General features: G+C 32.5%; 3 protein-coding genes across 7 annotated transcripts; all 3 read left to right on the forward strand.

The window, feature by feature from the left end:
* Positions 1-1,970: 1,970 nt before the first annotated feature.
* LOC102631318 (NAC domain-containing protein 71-like) lies at positions 1,971-20,174 on the forward strand. Of its 3 annotated transcripts, none has more exons than XM_052438763.1 (4): positions 1,971-2,344; positions 19,028-19,293; positions 19,759-19,893; positions 19,996-20,174. In XM_052438763.1, the coding sequence occupies exons 1-3, from the start codon at positions 2,194-2,196 to the stop codon at positions 19,849-19,851; spliced, it is 510 nt and encodes a 169-aa protein (XP_052294723.1). In that variant the 5' UTR covers positions 1,971-2,193; the 3' UTR covers positions 19,852-19,893; positions 19,996-20,174. The 3 variants fall into 3 exon arrangements, with proteins under 3 accessions (XP_052294723.1, XP_006491410.1, XP_006491405.2); XM_006491347.4 differs by lacking the exons at positions 19,028-19,293; positions 19,759-19,893; positions 19,996-20,174 and adding exons at positions 2,607-2,872; positions 3,328-3,462; positions 3,559-3,685 and having other exon boundaries at positions 1,973-2,344; XM_006491342.4 differs by lacking the exon at positions 1,971-2,344 and adding an exon at positions 18,406-18,757.
* Positions 6,607-8,345, forward strand: LOC102607406 (NAC domain-containing protein 96-like). Its single transcript, XM_006491346.4, has 4 exons — positions 6,607-6,848; positions 7,314-7,579; positions 7,906-8,031; positions 8,131-8,345. Exons 1-3 carry the CDS (start codon positions 6,698-6,700, stop codon positions 7,999-8,001), a joined length of 513 nt encoding a protein of 170 aa, XP_006491409.1. The 5' UTR covers positions 6,607-6,697; the 3' UTR covers positions 8,002-8,031; positions 8,131-8,345.
* On the forward strand, positions 9,881-13,274 carry LOC102606720 (uncharacterized). Of its 3 annotated transcripts, none has more exons than XM_006491344.4 (6): positions 9,881-10,230; positions 10,392-10,657; positions 11,198-11,320; positions 11,435-11,929; positions 12,282-12,575; positions 12,684-13,274. In XM_006491344.4, exons 1-6 carry the CDS (start codon positions 10,074-10,076, stop codon positions 13,023-13,025), a joined length of 1,677 nt encoding a protein of 558 aa, XP_006491407.2. In that variant the 5' UTR covers positions 9,881-10,073; the 3' UTR covers positions 13,026-13,274. The 3 variants fall into 3 exon arrangements, with proteins under 3 accessions (XP_006491407.2, XP_006491408.2, XP_006491406.2); XM_006491345.4 differs by having other exon boundaries at positions 11,222-11,320; XM_006491343.4 differs by having other exon boundaries at positions 9,882-10,230; positions 11,195-11,320.
* Positions 20,175-20,702: the final 528 nt, after the last annotated feature.

A 20,702-nucleotide genomic window follows, 5' to 3' on the forward strand; every position in this document is an offset into this window, starting at 1 on the left:
GACCCAATCACGGCTTGCTGCTGTTGCTGGACTCGTTGTTCTAAAAATCCCATCGATGATTGCTGCTGCTGGGTCTGGCTTTGCTGCTGATGTTGCTGTTGCTATTGCTGTTGCAAGAACTTCATCATGGTATGCTGTTGCAATGCTAAACAGTGGACCCTGACATTAATAGCAAGGGACTCGTTCAGTTGTTGATCCTCCCAACTTTGCACAGACGTGTTGCTCGGCACAGTACTCTGCAAACGATCAAGATGCGGTTGTACTGGATCCATTCTTGCTGGTGTTGCTATTCTAAAGTCTGGAACACGGCCTGTGTTTTCCGTTCAAAAGCCTGAATCATTCACTCATTTACTGAGGAAAATGAGTGAGTGCAAGTGATAATGAATCATTCAAAACCAGAGCGTAGGAATAGAGAGGGCCAACTTGTCTCGTGGGAAGATTTCATTTGCTTTACAAAATTACAGATTTCACTTGTCTTGTGAGAGGAGAAATTACAGATTTACAGTAATTTTTTTTAGGTTGAAAGAGAAATTTCGAGAGAGGATCACAGGAACGACTAACGAGAGAGATCTAGGGTTCACTTTTGTTTTTGTTTTTTGTTTTAATTTTTCTATTTATATTTACGGATTTACGGATCAAAATTAATATTAAAATAAATAATATTCGGGTCCGGGTTCTGGATTTACGGGTTCACCTAAAATCGGATCCGGACCGAAAAAATGCGGGTTGTCAAAAATTGATCCGGATTCCGGATAACAACTATGCCGGTGCGGGTTGAACCCAGACCGGATTTTCCGGGTTTAATCCGGATCCGATCCGAGTCTGGGTTTGGTTGCCATCCCTATCGGTCACCAAAGTAACCAACTATATTGGTACTACGGTCACCAAAGTAACCAACTATATTGGTACTACGGCCACTAGGCTATCGAGTCTCAGCCTATCTGTACAAGATTGATATGTGTGTATGTGTCTATCTATTATATTATTCATTAGAAAAACAAGAAAGGCCCGCCTGCTGGCTGGGCGGAAAACATATTCTTTGCTTTATTTGATTTTTCTAGTTTACTTAATCATCTCTCTCGAATCCTTTCTCTATCTACAACAACTACAGTGTTAGTAGATATGAGACGTGTTAATTTAATTGGTCTTTAATTTCTAGAATGTTCTCCAAGAATTAAACTGAAACTTCTAGAAATTAATAAGTTGTTTTGGTATATCATGTATGCATGTCTACTTGTTCCCTTGATCAGTTAGTTATTAAGGTTTTTTTTTTTTTCCAGAATGTTCTTTGAAAGCAATTTCTTGCGAGCATCAAAATTGATAGCATATATTTTAACATTGTAACTTGCGAAGGAAGGTGACGAGTCTATGCGCAACGCAAGTGCGAAGGAAAGGTGACCAAAAACGAGTTAGAGAAGTTGAAAATTATTACTTGAGAAGCAGTGTTTAATTTATATTATATTAATTATATAATTCTTACTTTTATTCAATCCATAAATACATATAGCTGATTTTAACCCTATAGAATAAACTAGACTCTTTTTTTTTTTTTTTTGAAAATAAGAACTAATTCAAAACTCTTGGCATGGCGTACGCGTTATTACTTTGCTTTTGCTCCAACGGGGAAGCTGCCCATGCATGCAGAACTTATAATATTGTAAGCCAGCCCGTGCATTAAGTAATTAGCAAATTAGAAGCGCAAATTTTCCTCATTTGGTAACATTTGCGTATAATTAATTTGTGATTTATTTGATATATCACACACACACACACACATAAATTTCCTACAAAAAACGTACCCAATATTTTCTTACGCGGAATTGCATTTGCTTGTCTCACTACTAGTTAATTTAAGATTTCAAACTTCCAAATCATTTACATAGCTTCTTTGATAAGTCCAAGACCAAGACTAATATTGAAAGTGATTGCCAAGTCAATACTTAAGGCTATATAAGGTGTCACTCGACCTCGGCTTCTTGTATAGCAAAAAAATTCCCTTCAAAATTCTAAGAAATTAAAGCATATATATACATCATATAGCTATTAAATACTCTAGCTCTCTTCTTTGTTCTATATATATACATTATTTAGCAAAACTTTCCTTTGATCAAAAACCCAATTGAGAAAGCATTTAGCTAGCTATTGCGTACTGTCTCTTCTCCGTTCGGTCTGTTGCTTATTTATACAGTAACAATGGACTATAATTACTTGGGCTACAGATTCCGTCCAACCGAAGACGAAATCATCAGTTATTTTCTTGAAAACAAGATGCGTGGCAATGTTTTCCCCGTTCATGTAATTAACACGGTCAATATTTGCGCCTTTGAGCCTTGGCAATTACCTGGTAGGTACTCTATATATTTGTACACTATACTTATTCTCATATTCAAGCGCCCTCATTTTTTTCAATGCGGATAACATTATAACAGAGTTAATTTTCAAAACATGCAGTTTAATAGCATTAAAAGTTGACTCTATTAAATTGCTTAATAGTGTATCCGCATAAAAAAAAAAATGAGGGCGTTCGCATTAGAGAATAACTATATATATATATTATTGATTAATTAATTAATTCGATTTTTATGCATATACATATGCATGGACAGGACAAGCGGCAATTAGGGATGACGATGAGTGGTACTTTTTCAGTGAACATAATAAGAAGTATGCAAACAGTGCACGTACGGAGAGAACCACTAGAGCTGGCCATTGGAAAGTGACCGGTAAAGATCGTCAAATTTGGGACAAAAATAGGAAAGAAGTTATTGGTGTAAAAAAGAATTTGGTTTTTTACGAAGGTCGTGGCTCGAATGCTGTCAAGACCAGCTGGGTTATTCATGAATACCACTCCAACAATGCTTCTGCTTATCAGGCATTCTCTTATTTTACATTCGTTTTTTCTTAATAGTAAATTTTTATCAACTAAGGCTCCGTTTGATATTTAAATGTCATACAATTGTTTTGAAATAGAAGTTATAGCGTCTAACATTTTGAACCTAACTTCTAAAGTCTTAAATGCTTATCAAACACTTTATTAGTTTAATTTATGCAACACACAGCTACACAACAATGCAAACATAGCCTAATTTGTAAATGAGGATGAGCATAATTGAAATTAGCATAAAAATTGGTAGGTGAAACTTTAACGAAATTTTCTAGTTGTTTCATTTAACTTAAACATTTGACTTAAAATTTTACACATATTTTGAGCAGCTTATCTTATTAAATCCAATGGTAGATATTCACGTTATCAAAAGTAACATTTAATGATGTTAATTCATCTGTATTAATGAGCCTCTTTTTTTTCCCTTCTTTTTTTGGGTGCAGAAACCGTATGTTCTCTCTTACTTAAAAGGAAACTTAAATGAGAAGGACTATACCCGAGCTGCATCAAGCGGACATGCAGCTTCTGGTTCTTAATTAAAATCGTGCTGCAGAGGATACTGCCTACTGCTACTACCGGTGAGAAAGATCGATTTTACACCTTAATATTAAATATGTGATCAGTTCGCATAAAAAATGAGTAACAGGTCTGTATATGATATTCTTTTATTCTAGGTACAACGTCCCTCAGCTGCTGCTTCGTAATAAAAGACTAAAGAGCCGGATCGCAGAAGATGCAGTTTATGTTACTTATTGTATTTGTTTAGTAGCTTTATGAGTTTGTTTTATTGTGTGTTGTGTATTTGGGGAGTTGTTTGTACTTGTTTCTTGTTGTTTGAATCTAGTTAATGAAGAATTGCAGTTGATCTATTTTATTAACCTGTGTGATGATCGATCGGTGAAGAATTGGCCATATGGGTATTTTTCACAACGTGGATATATATAGCCTTGTTACGTAAACTACTTTATGATAATTAAGTTGGTACTTTGATGCCTTTTAAGTCCTTTCGCATTTAGTTAGAAGGGCTGACTACTAACGAACAGAATATATATGTGTGCGTATTGAGTGTTTGTGGTCAAAAGGTCAATGTACGATGCATTGTGACCGGAAGGAGAAGGAAAAAAAGAAAAAGAAAAGAAAGATACCAGCATTGAGTTATATATATATAAATGGAAGAATAGAAAATGTAGTAGTAAACAACTTCTAAAGAAAGTCATATATGAAAGCTCCACACACACATCATCATTGTCGCATATACATTCGCTTCAAAATCAGTATAATTTCGATGAAACTTGCTCGTGCGTCTAATCAAATGTAATACAAACTCTTTTATATTGAATTAAATTTGGAGCAATATTAAATGAAAAAAAAAAATCATGATAGAACAAAGACAAAAAATTTTGTCTTAATTTTTTAAGTCAATTTAGAGGATTTTTAGAAAAAGAAACATGTAAAGTCATTAAAACAAAATTCCAAAAATTCACAATAAGACGGAAATTTTTGTCTTTGTTTTATCATTGCTTTGTTCCTATGTCATTTTCCTTAAATTTGATGTTTAGGTGAATATTATTAGAGTTTAGATAGATGATGACATTGTTAATGGATGTGTTTGATTGGTGTCAAATGTAATGAACTTTACGTAAAGTAAAATTGTCCTTACTCCTTAGTGGTAAAATCTATTATTAAGGGAATTTTAGTATTATAAACATAAAGTAAAATTGTCCTTAGTGGTAAAATCTATTATTAAGGGAATTTTAATATTATAACTTTTAATAAAATTTAGTTGTTCAAAAGATTTTAGAATCCTTCAATGAATTTTAGTTCATTTGAAATTTGGTCAACAACAAGGGAGTAAATATTGGTTTACAAATTGATGTAATTTAGGAAGACCTTGTTTTTTTTTTTTGTTTTGAACCACGAGGTGGTTATGAGTGGGCTTCAACGATAGTATGTACCTTTAAGTCCGTATCACAACTCAAACTAATATCTGCTCGCACCGAATCGGCTCGTAAATGATAAAGTACTAGCCAAAATAGTGACTCCATACGAGAGCGGGGTTTGAAACCCTAACCTCTTTTAAGAAGTAAAAATATCAAACCATTCACATCAACAAATTTTAATTGAAGACCATATTTTAATTGGCCTTTTTAGGATGTTCCTCAACAATTAAACTGAATTTTAGACTTCCGGAAAGTTCTTTAACTGGTACACGTCTTTCTGTCAGTTAATTATTAAAGTTGTTATTCTTTGAATGCAATCTTGCAAGAATTAAATTGAAACTTAAAAGTATTTAACTTTTTGACTTTAGAAGGAAGGAGAATAGTCTATGCGCAATGCCAACGCAAGTGCGAAGTGGGGAACACATATAACAAACTCATGAAGAAGACAAGGTTTAAAGGTGACCAAAAACGAGTCAAAGAATTTGACAACTGCTTCAGAAGCAAGTTTATATTATTTTCTTATATGATATAATCCATTTACGTAGTCCATATATATAATATTGTTAAGAGTCACGTACTATTTGTTAAATTTGATGTTTACAAACTGATTTAGCATGTATGAATTAATCACATAAAAAATATATGTCACATGACACACGTAACTATTTTTATTGATTCTTTTTAAGGTTTGTACTTTTATATTAAAGCGGTATATTTGTGTCATATCAATTTTTTACAGATTTATTTGTATGAATAGTCTGTAACTCTAAGATTGCTTGTACCTTTTTTTGATGGGTGGGGTATTTCAAAGAGCTAAACTCTACTTATGCATTATTTACGTTAGCTCACACAGGGTAAAAATAAGACGGATTCAAATCCTCTACTCATTTTACCTTTTAGTTTAGCTTTTTTTTTTTTGTTCTGAATCACGAGATGGTCTTAAGTGGACACCAATTATGGGAGGCACCTTTAAACCCGTACTACAACCAAAACTAATTCATGCTCGCACCAGATCGGTTCGTAAGGGATAAAGTGCTTGCCAAAGTGGTGACTCTATATGAGAGTAAGGCTTGAACTCCTGACCTCTCTTAAGGAGTGAGAGTGTCGAACTACTCAAACAAACTAATTTTGGTTTATTTTGACTTTTTGAGTTGAATTAATTGATGGATGCATGCAATCATTTTGCACGAGCAAGAATGCAAGATCCGGAAAAGGAAAACAAAAGTAAGATAAGAAGAGGATCCACTTGCAAATAGAAGAAATTATAAAATATAATGAGTCCGGCTCATGAAAATTAACAAAAGTAAAAGGCCAGCTCAACCACTTTTATATTTAATTCAAAGATTCGTCCTCAGTTGAAATGGAGCAATTCCCTCAGTACAAAGCAGTGCATGAATGAAGTTGGAACATTATAAGGGACTATTTTACAACTTAATTTATTTTCAAATATTTTGTAATTTGGGATTATTGTTAACTCAATTTATAATTATTACAAATAAAATTTCCTATAAAAAACATATTCAACAGTTCCCACGCGTTTCTATTAATATATGTAAATAGAAGGGTTATATCATTTAGGCTTCAAACAAACGCGGAATTACATTGAATTTTATCACTAATTTAAGGTTACAAAACTTGGTAGTCCAAAATCCAAATAATCATTTCACATAGCTTCTTTGATAAGTCCAAGACCAAGACTAACGAAAGTGATTGACAAGTCAATGCTTTAGGGCTATATAAGTAGCCACTCCTCACTTAACTTCACGTATAGCTCAATTTTCCTTTGATCAAAAACCTAGTTAAGAAAGCATATAGCTAGCTATTACGTACTCTCTCTTCTCTGTTCGATCTGTTGCTTATTTATCTAGTAAAAATGGACTATAATTGCCTGGGATACAGATTCCGTCCAACCGAAGACGAAATCATCACTTATTTTCTTCAAAACAAGATACATGGCCATGCTTCCCGCGTTCGTGCAATTAACACGCTCAATATTTGCGCCTTTGAGCCTTGGGAATTGCCTGGTAGGTACTTATTATCACATTCACCACAAAAGTAACTTACAATGAGTTTAATTAATCAAATTCCATTTCTGTTCCAAATTCTAGTTAATTAGATTTGATGTTGTTGTTGAGTATGTAGCTATGGCTCTCTGAAGTTTTTGGTGAACACTTACAAATTTAGTTTGAAACTAAAGGTGACTTAATTATTAATCCAACCTTAAAGGTGACTTGATTATTAATCCAACTTTTGTTTTTATGAAAAGCTTATATTATATTTATTTATTTTTTTGGTAAAAAATTATATTTACCAAATATGATCAAAATTTATTTCACTGCTAAAATTTTTAATTTACAGTAGTTGTAGTCTAAAAGGCTTAAAAGTTATAACACACAATACCAAATGGAGGCATAGAGTGAGGCTGAATTAATGGTGTGATTTTGAAAGAATAGTTGATTAAGTTGTTTGTATGTTTATCTTTTATGTAGAACAAGCAGCAACGCCGGACGATGAAGAGTGGTACTTTTTTAGTGAACTCCAAAAGAAGTATGCAAACAGTGATCGTGTTGATAGAACAACAAAAGTTGGTTCCTGGAAAGTGACTGGTGGCGATCGTCAAATTTGGGACAATTGTGGGAAAGAAGTTATTGGTGTGAAAAAGAACCTAGTTTTCCATAAAGGTCATGGTTCCAAGGCTAAGAAGACCAGCTGGGTTATTCATGAATATCATTCCAGTAAAGCTTCCATTCATCAGGCAATCTCTTCTGTTCTATACAACTTGTTTTTCTTCATATAGCAATTTTGTGAAACGAGGCTCTATTTAGTATTGGGATGTTATAGCCTTAAGTCGCAACTGCTTTGGATGGAATCTATAGCAAACCATAATTAGCTTAGCTTCTAAAATATAGTTAACCACACATTTTAAAAAGTTAATTCCCTATATATATATATATATATATCCAATAAGTTTTCACTCGTAATTAAGTCGGTAGGGTGCAGCTTTATTTGATGGAAATTTTCTGTAACTTGAGAACAACACAATCTTATGATTTTTATTTTTATTTTTCCCCTTGTGTGTAGAAACCTTATTATGTTCTATGTCGGTTAAGAGGAAAATTAGATGATAAACCCGAGAACTATAGCCGAGGTGAATCAAGTGGCCATGCAGGTTTCTGAGTATTCTTGTATGATGTCTGCAGCAACAGGGTGAGAAACATCAACCTAGCTCCTAAATTTATGAAATTCGTTCAGCTCTCGTACAGACTATAGATTCACTAACACTTGGCTGTCTGTGTATGATTTCAGCTGCTGCTTCGTAATAAATGGCTGGATCACGGTGGATGCGGTTCGGTAGCAGTCGCTGTGTCATCATGGTTTTGACTGAATATAAATATATGAAGCTAATCACTCGTATTTAGTTAATTATATGAATTTGGCTTGTTTTGTTATGTACTTTGTTAGTAATTAATTAGTTACTACTTGGCGTTTAATTTAATTAATGAAGAATAGCAGTTGATATACAGTTTGTTTGATGATCGATCGGTGAAGAAAGAACTCTACATATTTTCAACATGAATCATATGAACGCATTGCATATGCCTTGTTACGCGCCGAAAAGAATTAAGCAAGTACTTTGACGCTTTTGTCCTTTGCATTCACTTGCAAACGAAGAAAATATATATAGTCAAAAGAAAAAAAATGTACGACGCATTGTGACCGGAAGGAATTACACCCAACGTCGATCGATATTTACCATTACATTCAAACTTAAATTAAAAAAAAATATATATGATAGAGTTATAAATTTTTATATAAATTTATTTTATGTTTACTGAATTGGCACTAATTTATTGGTCGAATAAAAATACAAAATAATAAAAATAATTTATATGAACCAAAAAATATTTAATTCAATCAATTTAATAATGTTATATCAGTTTGTATAAATTAAATTTATACAAGAATTTGTGACACACTACTAATAGCTAAACTAGAATTAAAAAAAAGAAAAAAAAACTAATGTCAGTCAGACATTAAATTTTATCCTCAAGTTTTTTTTTTTTTTTGCCCTAAGGAATTAAAATTGAAATTTTGATTTTTTTTAGAATATTTTTTGAAAGCATAACTTGAATAAGATAAACTGAAAGTATTAGTTCAACTTGTGAAAGAAGGAGACGAAGAGTGGAAAACAAAACAAACCAAAATGTTTGTTTTTATTTTTTTTATTTTTTCCTAAGGAATTAAAATTAAAATTTTGGTTTTTTTTCTTCTAGAATATTTTTGAAAGCATCATTTGAATATGATAAATTGAAAGTATTAATTCAACTTGTGAAAGAAGGAGACGAAGAGTTGAAGAACATAACATACCAAACCACAATCACAAAGAATAAAGGAAAAAGCTTGGTGCCACGTATACAGTCCACTTAATGGGGAAAAATAAACTAAACCCTCTTGTTGTTTGTCAAAATTAACCAAACCTCCCATATATTTCAAAATCCATTAAAATCCCCTTAACGTTGATAAAATATTTTAACACTTTTTTTGCATTTACTGTTTTATCACTATATCTACTTAAATCTGACAGCCTAACATGTTATCATTGAGCTTAATATGTATAAATATTATTGCTCAAAACAACACATAATTTAATTTTACATAAATAGAAAAGTAATTACACCCAACTCAATTTTATGAAAAGATTCCAACTGATTAACATGAAATATGATATAAATATAACGGGGAAAAAACATTAAATAGTTTAAACTATTGACACTTATTAATTAAATAAAGAACAAGGAGGTGGCCCAATTATTTTTTACTGAAATGTGGTCGGTGAACTCTTTTTACAGAAAAATTAAAATAAGGACTTGAATGATATAAATTGATTTACTTTACAAACTTCCGGACTCTGAGTTTTTATTTTCCAAAAATAATGAGGACTCCACTTAAAAATTACCCACCGGCAAATGGAAAACGAAAACGGGCGGGTTGTGATTGTGGGTCCACTGCTCAATCCAATAAGATGACTCCTCGTCTCCAAAGCATCCGCCTAAGCTTCGGCGTGTAGGCAAAGACCAAGACGAGTGAGTGTGCGAGAGAAGACCATCAAGTCAATGCTTTTAAAAAGAAGCATATATTATTTGATCGTCCGTCACTTGAGCTTACTTCACCCCACTGCTTCTTCTTGTTGCACAATAGTAAGAAGGAACGGAAGCAGAGAACATTGATTTTCATTGAGAAAAAAATTAATGGAGGGGCATGGGGTTGTGGGATTCAGATTCCATCCAACTGACGAAGAAATCGTAACGTATTTTCTTGAAAGGAAGATGTGTGGCCTTGATTTCCCTGCCCATACAATCGCAGATGTTGTTGATGTCTGCAAGTACGAACCTTGGGAATTGCCTCGTAAGTATAGTATGGTATAGTGTATGTTATATATAAACTAAAATGAACGTCATTCATCTATAGTACTCCTCAGTTTAATTTACAAGTGAAGTAATAATAAGTTATACGTATACATTTTCTTTGTTTTTGGTGTGCATGTATATCGTTGTATGGTGATGCAGAGCGTTCGTCAATGCCCAAAGAGGACCGAGTGTGGTACTTTTTCAATGCCCCTGTTCCAAAATATGCAAACAGTAAACGGATTAACAGAACAACCAACTCTGGATTTTGGAAATCCACCTGTAAGGATCGTGAAATATGGGACGAACGGGGGAAGAAGATTGGTTTAAAAAAGAATTTGGTGTTCCACGAGGGCCGTGTTCCAAATGGCATCAGAACCAAATGGGTTATGCATGAATATCACTCCCTCAACGCTTCTTCTTATCCGGTATTCTTTTTTTCTTTTTTTTTCTTCTCCCTCTCTATCTTTTCTCTTTAATTATTATTATTTTCTTTTTGTTTTTGGAGTTTTGGCATATGATAGGTAGAATCCCCTGAATTTTCGTTCTGTCTGTTGAGTGTAAGTTGTGGTGGTCTCCTGAGCCCAACCCAACTTTGATCTACATATTCCATCGAATCAATCGATTGTCTGTGTTGCTTACCTGTTCTTGATTGATTGTGTATATAACTGGTTGAAGTTTGAGAGTGATTAGAATAATCTTGCCTTTATTGGAGACATAATTGTTTGATTGATGACGCAGGCAGCAGATTACTAGTTCATTTCCTTTGTGTGTTTTTCTTCACTTAGCACATTTTGTGGACAAGTATGCTTTTGGGGAAACAGCTCTGTTCTGCTTGAATTTAGTATAGGAATTAGATTATGCGTGCATGTTTTGTATTCCACTAGTAAACTGGAGCATTCTGATGAAAATTTGCAATATAATGACTTTTTTCCCCCCTTTTTCCTCTAATCTGACTTGTATAGAAGGAATTTGTCCTCTTCCGTTTGAAGAAAAAATCAGGTGCTAAGCCTGACGCTCGCAATGAACCAACTCCTCAAGATTTGGCTTTTGATTCTGGAAATCGTGCCATAGAAAACACTAATCCACAGGTAAAAGAGAGCGTGCCTCTATTTTCAATCATCAATTTATACTGGCAAAGCATGACAGACATTACATAAATACTCGAGACTATTGCTTAGTACCTATATATTTTTTCTCTCCAGATAAACCGCGGTCTCCCTGAAGAATGGCAACTATTCCTTAGCGATACCGAGTTGGATTACAACCTTCTTGCAGATTCTAATGGGTTTCATGACAACACTTTCTCTGAATTGCCACCAAATATTCAACCGGAGCGGGGAACCTCCATTAATTCTAGTGTGTTTGATCGAATATTACAGCCAATGGTTCAACCGGAGCGGGGAACCTCCATTAATTCTAGTGTGTTTGATCGAATATTACAGCCAATGGTTCAACCAGAGCACGGAACCTCATATTCTGATGGGTTTAATAACGAACCTAGCTTTTTGAATGATAGTTGTCTCGAAACTAGTGAGCAGGAAGAAGCCTTTGTGAATTCCCTGTGGGCCGACCAAGGTGAATGCTTTGGTGAAAGAAGTATGAACACTCTTCGTCATGACTTCAACCCAACAATATCATTGAGAGGAGGAAGGTCTATCGGACAGAGCAGCGACGCGGATTCAAAAATCTATCAACAGGTAAAGAAATTCACCCCAATAATAACTATTGGAGAAGTTACTCCCGTTGCTCATAAACCGCAATTACATATATTGTATAAATTTATTAGTGTTACAAGTGATTATAATAATGCTTCTCATGTTATCCCGGTCACAATGCTAGCAGTAGAATTCTCATATAGCTTAAAGGATCTTGTATGCGATTCTGGATAGAATTTAAGATGTGTGGTCAACTTGCAGATTCCAAAGACTCATGCTTTGCTACTTTTTTTTACCTTTGTAGTTTTGAGATTATGATATTTCCTTTTGGACCTTGTTGGTTATAGTACATTTATTGAATATTGACTTTTCCATTCACGTCCCTATGCGACAGCATGGTAAAGTGCCGGGAACTTCAAACGTGTTTTATGAGAAGACACATGCGCAGATGGAAACAGTTTGGGCACTTAGTGAAACATCATCCTCTTCAGAAGGTTATGGCATTATGGACTTTGATGTTTCATCCGTCAATTCAGATACTGATCTGCCTGGGATTGTTGGTCATGAAAGCGTTGTTGATGAACTGCAACATACACCCAAGTACCACAAGTACTTCGAAGCGCGATGTTCGACTCAAGAACTGAAAACGCAGAGAAAAGTTTCTGACAAAGCAGTATCAAAAGTTGAGGTAAGCATGTTAAAATAACCTGTCCCTACAGACTTTACAATCCAATCCTCAACGCATTGTAAGAAGTCTATAAGAGTGATTTTAAACTCCGTGCAATTTATTTTGCAGATGGGAGAAGCTGTACATCATGCTGTTGATCTTCCCCGAACAGAAAAAGCCACTATGAGGTTAGTCAAAGACAAGAAAATGGCACAAAAAACAAGGGAAAGAAAAGATTCAAACTCTAGCTCTAACGGATCCACTAGCAGCAGCAAAAAGAAGCTTTACATTTCCAGTTTAACGGCTGCTTCTGACGGGGCTGGTAGCAGCAACCAAAGGAGGTCTTTCATTTCCCTGGAGATACCTCAGTTAAGCCATAAAACAGATCCACCATCAGTATATCTTTTGAATGTGCTTGTCAGTTTAGTTCTGGTCATATTTATTATTAGGGAAATGGCGTATCTTCATTGACTTCTGCTGTTCTTATCAGTTGCATGTTACAATGGCATGTCATCTCAGCAAGACACAACTGCTGAATCCCAAAGCATTAAGCATGTGTCTTACTGGGATTACATGCCTGCACCTGGTATGGAATTAATCTTTCATTATAAGCTTATGTTTGTGCCTGGAGTTTTGAAACACTACTGTAATTTTATGGCCAAAAAATGTACTGAATCTTGCTGTTGAATGTAATTTCTATGCTTATTTGCTTTATGGTTATATTTTTTATGTCACATACATTATAGCCAGAGAATGTAAGAGTTTGGCTATTTTTATTTGCTTTAAGGTTATATTTTTTATGTCATATACATTATAGCCAGAGAATGTAAGAGTTTAGCTAATTCTTGCATGTAGGTCATGTTCGGATGCTAGGACGAAATTTAAGATTAGATTAATTTTAGCACAAAAAAAGATAAAGGTGAGACTATTTGCAGTTTAAAAATTATTTTTAACACTCTATTACTCTGTATATTTATGTGTTAATTGTTTTGAAAAAAAATTAAGTTTTATTTTCTACACTTTTTTAAATATTAAAAAAGATTGGTACTTAAACTAGTTAAATTATTTACTCAAAACACCAATTAAATTGCTTAGGAGAACCAAAAATGATTAATAACAATTTATTATATATAATAATGGAATCAAATTATATTCTACAAAAATTTTCAACATAATTTTTAGTTATTAATTTTTTATTTATTAAAATATGTTCAGTATTCGCTTTTACACCCCTATTTCTTAACATAAAAATTTTAAAAAAATGACCATCTACCCAAAAGAAGAAGAAGTAGACGAAGAAAACAAAGAAGACTTGAGAAAAGAGCATGAAAAAGAAGAAGAAAGAGAAGACTACAGAAGATACTTTTTATTTTTATTTTATTTTATTTTATTGGGAAATGAAAAAGCTAAAATATGTTCAAAATATATAAGAAATATTGGTTTTTTCTTGTTTAGCCAAATATTGTTTAAGAGGTTGGAAATAAATTTTTAGGGTTTATGGCAAGAGAATTATATATTAAATAATATGTGTTTTATATGAATGTTAAGAGTAATTATATTATATTAATTTATAAGAGAGAATCCTTAATAATAATTCATATGGTGAATATTTTTATAATATAATAATTTATTACAATACGAGTGTTTAGAGTAATTTTTAAAGTACAAATAGTCTCACTCAAAAAGTAATGGAATAAGTAAGATTAAATAAAAGAATGTGGTTATTTGCACTAAGAAAAAAAAGAAAAATGTTTGAACACTAATATTTAGGACACTATAATTTTTTTTTTTAAATTACAGAATTACTCGAGAACACGTTTGAAAATTCCAATATAGACCTAAGTTAAATCTTCATCATTACGTGTTTTTATACTTTTTTCTGAAAATAATATTAGTTTTTGCCTTTTTTTTTTTTTACAAGTCCATTCCTATATTGATTTTCTCTCTATACTCTCTCATCAAAATCTAGCCCTTCATCTTTTGATACAGAATTCTTACCTCACCAATATCATCTTGAGCAAAATATTCATAAAACACCAACTCCTACATATATTATACACAAATCCTATATTATTAAATATTTTGAGAAGAAATTTATGTTCTACTTTGAGCAATTTTGTCAATATTTAATAATCACCTACATTTGCATAGCTAATTCTTCGATAAATTTAACAGATCAGTTATTTTTCAAATTAAATAATAAATACAATAGTATGATCAATTTGACCAAAATGGAAAAACCAAAATCATGTTGTGACAAATAAAAACTATAAAAGAAAACTCAGTCTTAAGGATAATTAATCCACAATTTTTATACCAGACTTTATAGAATGTAGCTTCTTCTCGTATTATTCACTTATTTACTGTTTTGCAATTGAAATTGCAAGTCAATTGGAAAGAACAGAGGAATAGAAGAGATATTATATTAATATAAAATTTAGGGATATTATAGTAATATAAAATTTAATTAAAATATGAGTGTTCAAAATAATTTATAGCCCCATCTTAAATGAAAAGCTGTTATTTTCTCCATTACTCTTTTTCTTTACATTAAAACTAATATTAAATGTAAAAAAATTAATTTCAATTTATATAATCTAAGCTTTTTATATTATATTAAATGAAAATTTTGTTCAATAACTTATTTTAACTTGCATTTAATAACAAATATTTTCAATAATTTATTTAAACTATTATTAAATGTTAAACATAAAAAATCAATAATTTATCTACCAAAATATTGAATATTTAATATTAAATTCAACAATAGAGAATACAATTTAAAGTAATTGTATTATTTAAACAATTATTTTAGTTTCATTAAATTAGATTTAACATAGTTCTATCTGATAATGTACCATATAAAAAACCAATACTATTACTATATAATTCAGTTTAATCTAATTTAATCCTAAAAATAAATCTAATCCAATCATACCTTCAAAATTATCCCTAAAAATTTAAGAAGACGACACAAGTTAATACATCATGGTGTTCATAAATAAATTTTAAAAAAGAAATTACATCGTGCATAACTCTAAGTCACGATTATGATCTTGAATAAACTGAGTTTTTTTTTTTGAAATAAAGTGGTTCAACAAGAATATTCTATGGAAGGATCAGTTGAATAATTAAATTGAAAGTTTTGATTTTGCAATTTGTGAAGAAAGGTGAAAATGCGAATGTGGGAAGCATAACAAACCAGTGATCCACAACCACAAAAGGGTATATAAAAAGGTTAAAGGGCGAAGGTACAATGGTGATTGCTCGAGAAGCAAGAATGAGTAAAATCAATGGCAGATGAGATAGTGGGGTCATAAACTACTGGAGAAGCAAGTTCACGGACTTACTTTAATTCATTTGTATGTAAAAATGGCGAACAAAAGTTTTGACAGCGGCTCTGGCTCTACTGCGGCATTCAATATGATGGTTCCACGCGTCTCAATGACTTTGATGCTGTTTTCATCGCATCTTGTTGAAATGAAGATGCGGTGGGTTCCGCTTTAAATAAACAATTATTTTGTATTGTCCTGCAACTGCTTACGCCAAATGCCACGAGGAGACAATGTGTGGAACTTTTTTCAATGCGCTTGCTCTAAATATCCAAAAAGTGGAGGGATAAATAAGAAAACCAACGCTGGATTCTGGAAGGTCACCGGCGAAGATAGTAAAATATGGGACTGACAGATGAAGAAATTGACTACATAAATAATTTGGTTTTCTATTCTCAATTGGATCAGAACCAATTGGATTATGCATAATATAACTCAAATAACGCTGCTTCTTTTAAGGCATTTGTGATGCAGATTAAAAGTCCAAATCATACTTGAATTAATTTTTTTTTTTTTTTAGTTTAGGACTTTATTTTTCCTTTGTTATGGTTTAAAATAATTATTAGTAGTATAAATAGCTCCCGCGAAACCAGTGTAAAAACTGTTCTTAATGTCTTCGACCCACCAAATCCATTTGAGAGGAATGTACGTGGGAGGCTGCAGTGACATGGGTAAAGAAATCACCTACGCACAGGAAAAGAAATTTCATCCATTAGTTAATCGAACGAGTTCTGCAAAGAATTTGAGATGTGTTAATATCCGCACAAGCCAAAGATCATGTCTTGCTGCATTGCCATCACCACAGAACTGTAATATAAATATTAATATCTTTATATTTATGATGGGAATGCCAGTTCAAACAAGTACTAACAATGGCAGATGCCACCTAGTGAAACTTCATTCTTTCCAGACGGAGAACAGGACACTGAAACTTCGTTCTTTCAAACAAGCACTGATAAATTTCGGGCTTGGTTCGGATCGGGTTAACCCGATCCGAACACCCACCCCTATGCAAAATATCGGAGATGAGTTAGGGAAAGTCAGTCTCCTCCATTCCCTTCCTTAATGTCATCCCTAATATAACAAAACCTTTTGTGTAAAGTTTATCCTTGCATGGTAATACAAAATTATATGGGATCCAAAGTTAAAGAAACAAGTCAAACATGATCATTTTCATTTATCTCTAAGTAGAGAAATTTTAGAATACAGCAAAAGTATCATGTCAATTATATGACGAGCAAATGATGGTATGACATGTGTGTATTATTTTGAAAAACTATCATATATATGGTAGTTATATTAAATTTCACTCACATGTCATACATGCATCAATTAATTGTAATACATCAGAGCTATTACAGAATTTCTCCCCTAAGCGGCTCGTCTGAATATTAATCGGACTGTGAATTCATCATCGGTCACCAAAGTAACTATATTGCTACTGCAGCCACTAGGCTATTGAGTCTCAGCCTACCGGTACAAGATTGATATGTGTGTATGTGTCTATGTATTATATTATTCATTAGAAAAACAAAAAAGGCCCGCCTGCTGGCCAGGCGGAAAACATATTCTTTGCTTTATTTGATTTTTCTATTTTAGTCAATCATCTCTCTCGAATCCTTTCTCTATCTACAACTACAATATTAGTAGATATGAGACGTGTTAATTTCATTGGTCTTTAATTTCTAGAACGTTCTTCAAGAATTAAACTGAAACTTCCGGAAATTAATAAGTTGTTTTGGTATATCATGTATGCATGTCTACTTGTTCCCTTCAGTTAGTTATTAAGTTTTTTTTTTTTTTTTCCTCAAGAATGTTCTTTGAAAGCAATTTCTTGCAAGCATCAAAATTGATAGCATATATTTTAACCTTGAAACTTGCGAAGGAAGGTGACGAGTCTATGCTCAACGCGAGTGCGAAGGAAAGGTGACCAAAAACGAGTGAGAGAAGTTGAAAATTATTACTTGAGAAGCATTGTTTAATTTATATTATATTAATTATATAGTTCTTACTTTTATTCAATCCATATACACATATAGCTGATTTTAACCCTATAGAATAAACTAGACTCTTTTTTTTTTCTTTTTTGAAAATAAGAACTAATTAAAAACTCTTGGCATGGCGTACGCGTTATTAATTTGCTTTTGCTCCAACGGGGAAACTGCCCATGCATTCAGAAATTATAATATTGTAAGCCAGCCCGTGCATTAAGTAATTAGCAAATTAGAAGCGCAAATTTTCCTCATTTGGTAATATTTGCGTATAATTAATTTCTGATTGATTTGATATATTACACACACATATAAATTTCCTACAAAAAACGTACTCAATATTTTCTTACGCGGAATTACATTTGAATGTCTCAGTACTAGTTAATTTAAGATTTCAAACTTCCAAATCATTTACATAGCTTCTTTGATAAGTCCAAGACCAAGACTAATATTGAAAGTGATTGCCAAGTCAATACTTAAGGCTATATAAGGTGTCACTCGACCTCGGCTTCTTGTATAGCAAAAAAATTCCCTTCAAAATTCTAAGAAATTAAAGCATATATATACATCATATAGCTATTAAATACTCTAGCTCTCTTCTTTGTTCTATATATATACATTATTTAGCAAAACTTTCCTTTGATCAAAAACCCAATTGAGAAAGCATTTAGCTAGCTATTGCATACTGTCTCTTCTCCGTTCGGTCTGTTGCTTATTTATACAGTAACAATGGACTATAATTACTTGGGCTACAGATTCCGTCCAACCGAAGACGAAATCATCAGTTATTTTCTTGAAAACAAGATGCGTGGCAATGTTTTCCCCGTTCATGTAATTAACACGGTCAATATTTGCGCCTTTGAGCCTTGGCAATTACCTGGTAGGTACTCAATATATGTGTATGCTATACTTATTATGTGATTTGGGCGCCCTTATTTTTTTTCAATGCGGATAACACTATTAAACCATATGGCTTAATAGAGTTAATTTTCAATACACTATAAAAATATGTAATTTAAATTAAAAGCTAACTCTATTAAATTGCTTAATAGTGTGACCGCATTAAAATAAAAATGAGGGTGCCCGCACTAAAGAATAACTATATATATGTTATTAATTAATTTTTATGTATATACATATGCATGTACAGAACAAGCGGCAATTGAGAATGACGAAGAGTGGTACTTTTTCAGTGAACATAATAAGAAGCATGCAAATAGTGCACGTACGGAGAGAACAACTAGAGCTGGCCACTGGAGAGTGACCGGTAAAGATCGTCAGATTTGGGACAAACATGGGAAAGAAGTTATTGGTGTCAAAAAGAATTTGGTTTTTTACAAAGGTCGTGGCTCCAATGCTGTCAAGACCAGCTGGGTTATTCATGAATACCACTCCAACAATGCTTCTGCTTATCAGGTATTCTCTTATTTTACATTCTTTTTTTTCTTACTATCAAATTTTTATCAACCAAGGCTCCGTTTGATATTTAAATGTCATACAATTGTTGTGAAATAGAAGATATAGCATCTAACATTTTGAACCTAACTTTTAAAGTAAAATATTAAATGCTTATCAAACACTTTATTAGTTTAATTTATGCAACACACAGCAACACAACAATGCAATCATAGCCTAATTTGTAAATGAGCATGAGCATAATTGAATTTAGCATAAAAATTAGTAGGTGAAACTTTAACGAAATTTTCTAATTGCTTCATTTAACTTAAACATTTGACTTAAATTTTTACACATATTTTGAGCAACTTATCTTATTAAATCTAATGGTAAATATTCACATTATCAAAAGTAACATTTAATGATGTTAATTCATCTGTATTAATTAGCCTCCTTTTTTTTCCCCCTTCTTTTTTTCGGGTGCAGAAACCGTATGTTCTCTCTTACTTAAAAGGAAACTTAAATGAGAAGGACTATACCCGAGCTGCATCAAGCGGTCATGCAGCTTCTGGTTCTTAATTAAAATCATGTCGCAGAGGATACTGCCTACTGTTACTACTGGTGAGAAAGATCGATTTTACAACTTAATATTAAATATGTGATCAGCTCGCATAAAAAATGACTAACACTTGATGGTCCGTATATGATATTCTTTTATTGTAGGTACAACGTCCCTCGGCTACTGCTTCGTAATAAAAGACAAAAGAGCCGGATCGCAGAAGATGCAGTTTATGTTACTTATTGTATTTGTTTTATTGTGTGTTGTGTATTTGGGGAGTTGTTTGTACTTGTTTCTTGTTGTTTGAATCTAGTTAATGAAGAATTGCAGTTGATATATTTTATTAACCTGTGTGATGATCGATCGGTGAAGAATTGGCCATATGGGTATTTTTCACAACGTGGATATATATAGCCTTGTTACGTTAACTACTTTATGATAATTAAGTTGGTACTTTGACGCCTTTTAATTCCTTTCGCATTTGGTTAGAAGGGCTGACTACTAACGAACAGAATATATATGTGTGCGTATTGAGTGTTTGTGGTCAAAAGGTCAATGTACGATGCATTGTGACTGGAAGAATAGAAAATGTTGTAGTAAACAACTTCTAAAGAAAGTCATATATGAAAGATCCACACACATCATCATTGTCTCATATACATTCACTTCAAAATCAGCATAATTTCGATGAAACTTGCTCATGCGTCTAATCAAATGTAATACAAATTCTTTTATATTGAATTAAATTTGGAGCAATATTAAATTTAAAAAATCATTATAGAACAAAGACAAAAATTTTTGTCTTAATTTTAAGTCAATTTAGAGCATTTTTAGAAAAAGAAACATGTAAAGTCATTAAAAAAAATTCCAA

The sequence above is a fragment of the Citrus sinensis genome, chromosome 3 (genome assembly GCF_022201045.2).
Source record: "Citrus sinensis cultivar Valencia sweet orange chromosome 3, DVS_A1.0, whole genome shotgun sequence".
Classification (NCBI taxonomy): Eukaryota; Viridiplantae; Streptophyta; class Magnoliopsida; order Sapindales; family Rutaceae; genus Citrus; species Citrus sinensis.